The sequence below is a fragment of the Juglans regia genome, chromosome 6, assembly GCF_001411555.2.
Source record: "Juglans regia cultivar Chandler chromosome 6, Walnut 2.0, whole genome shotgun sequence".
Taxonomy (NCBI): Eukaryota; Viridiplantae; Streptophyta; class Magnoliopsida; order Fagales; family Juglandaceae; genus Juglans; species Juglans regia.
The window spans coordinates 24729185-24731319 of NC_049906.1; the positions used below are offsets into that span (position 1 = coordinate 24729185).

Sequence of the window (2135 nt, forward strand, 5' to 3'; positions counted from 1 at the left end):
TGATGGAGTTGACTTTGCTGGTGCAGACTAAGTTGATTTTGTTGGTGGAGAGTTCGTTGGTGGGTTACATTATGTTCGTGAAATTTGCCATTGAAATACAACACTTCTTTTATTAGAGCCTGTAACATGTGAATGGAAATATATAAATTTAAGACAATGAATTAGCTTAGCAATAAAATTTTCATAGATGTTCAACATTCTAGGGATGCAGCAACTCATTCCCTTGAGATTCTTGTAGATGGAAGGAGCCCGAGAGGTTTGTGGCGGTGACCACATAGGGGCCCTCCCATCAGAGGCCTAGCTTTCCTTCGTCCTGTATTGTTATTCCTGTCTCTTTGAGTATGAGATCCCTGACCTTGAATGTTCTTGGACGCACACGCTTGTTGAAGCATCTCTCGGCCCTTCTTTTGTTGGCCATAGTTCTTTTTTCGTCTTCCAGTGTGACTTCTTCCAACGAATTCAACTGTTCCTCTAGCCGTCTATCTTTGGACTCTTGCTCAAAGTGCTGAACTCTACAGGTGGGAATTCTGATCTTTACTAGCGGCATCGCCTCGTGGCCTTAAGTGAGGGTAAAAGGAGTTTCCCTAGTCGGCGTTTTCACTGTGACCTGGTAGGCCCACTAAACGGTGGGGAGTTCTTCTGCCCATGCTCCCTTTCTGTCGTCGAGCTGCTTCTTGGGCATTCCCAATAGTGTTTTGCTGGTCGCCCAAACCTGTCCTTTAGACTGGGGGTCTTGGGGATGAGTACCAGAACTTGATCCCTAATTCTTGGCACCAATTACAGTAGTAATCGGAATCGAATTGGCTCTCTTTATCCGATATGATAGTACGCGAGATGCCAAACCTGCAAACTACCATCCTCCATAGGAACCGTGTGATGCTGTTCGTAGTGATGGTTGCTAAGGCCTCGGCCTCAACCCACTTGGTGAAGTAGTCCACAACCATCACCATAAACTTTACTCCTCTTTTGCCTGGGGGGAAGTACTCCTCTTTTGCCTGGGGGGAAGCAGGCCGACCTAGTCAATTCCCCACTGGGCAAAAGGCCAAGACGAGGTGATCGACGCCAACTCTTTAGATGGGAAATGGGGCACCTTGGCATATTCATGGCACTTCTGACATTTTCGCTCATACTTCTTGGCATCCTTCAGGGCACGAGGCCAGTAATACCCCACCCTCATTACCTTCCCTGCCAGCGCCTTTCCTCCTGAGTGACTCCCACAAGCCCTTTTGTGTATTTCTGCCAACACGTATTGCGCTTCTTCCTTGGAGATGCACCTCAAGAGAGGTGCCGAGTGGCCCCTCCAATACAGAATTCTCTCGATTAGAGTGTAGCGGGCTACTCTATTTCTAATCTTCTTGGCCTTCTGTCTGTCCTCTGGCACCTCATTGGTTTCCAAATACCTGAATATGTCCTCCACCCAACTTGGGGCTCTAGGCAGTATTTCCATTACCTCGATCCTTACAGCAGGTACTTCCATGGTTTGTATCATTGTTTACTCTAATAGGGGGAGTCCTCTTGTCAAGACACCACATGTGCCAGTTTGTCCGCTTTATGATTTTCTGCCCTCGGCACTTGCTGAATTTGGAAATACTTGAAATGGGGGCGCTCAGCCTCTACTAATGCTATGTATTTTTTAACTTTTCACTTTTTACAACAAACTTCCCTCGCACTTGATTGACCACAACCTGAGAATCAACCCGTACTTCGATTTTGGTGGCACCTAGAGACTTGGCCACCATTAGCCCTAAATGCAGTGCTTCATACTCCACCTCATTGTTCGTCGTTTTGAATGCCAATTTGATAGCGTAATTGTACTCCTCTCCCTCAGATGTAACGATGTGCACTCCCACTCCCCCTCTAGCCTGGCAAGATGAGCCATCAACGAATACTTGTCAAGGCTTCATGGAAGGTGCATCATCGTTCTTTGCCAGGAAACTGGTAAACTTAACAATGAAGTCCACTAGCACTTGTCCTTTAATGGTGTTCCATGGTGTATAGTCAATGTTGAATTTGCTCAACTCCACTACCCAGTTCATGAGTTGGCTTGAGGCGTCTGGTTGCTGTTGTACCTTTTTTTAGAGGGGTTTCCATGAAGACCTTTATCGGGTGAGCTTGAAAGTACAGGTGCAGCTTGT

General features: G+C 46.7%; 1 protein-coding gene across 1 annotated transcript; it reads right to left on the minus strand.

Moving 5' to 3' along the window:
* Positions 1-1015: 1015 nt before the first annotated feature.
* Positions 1016-1477, minus strand: LOC118348649. The gene has a single exon (XM_035690716.1). It carries the CDS (start codon positions 1475-1477, stop codon positions 1016-1018), a length of 462 nt encoding a protein of 153 aa, XP_035546609.1.
* Between the last annotated feature and the right edge of the window lie 658 nt (positions 1478-2135).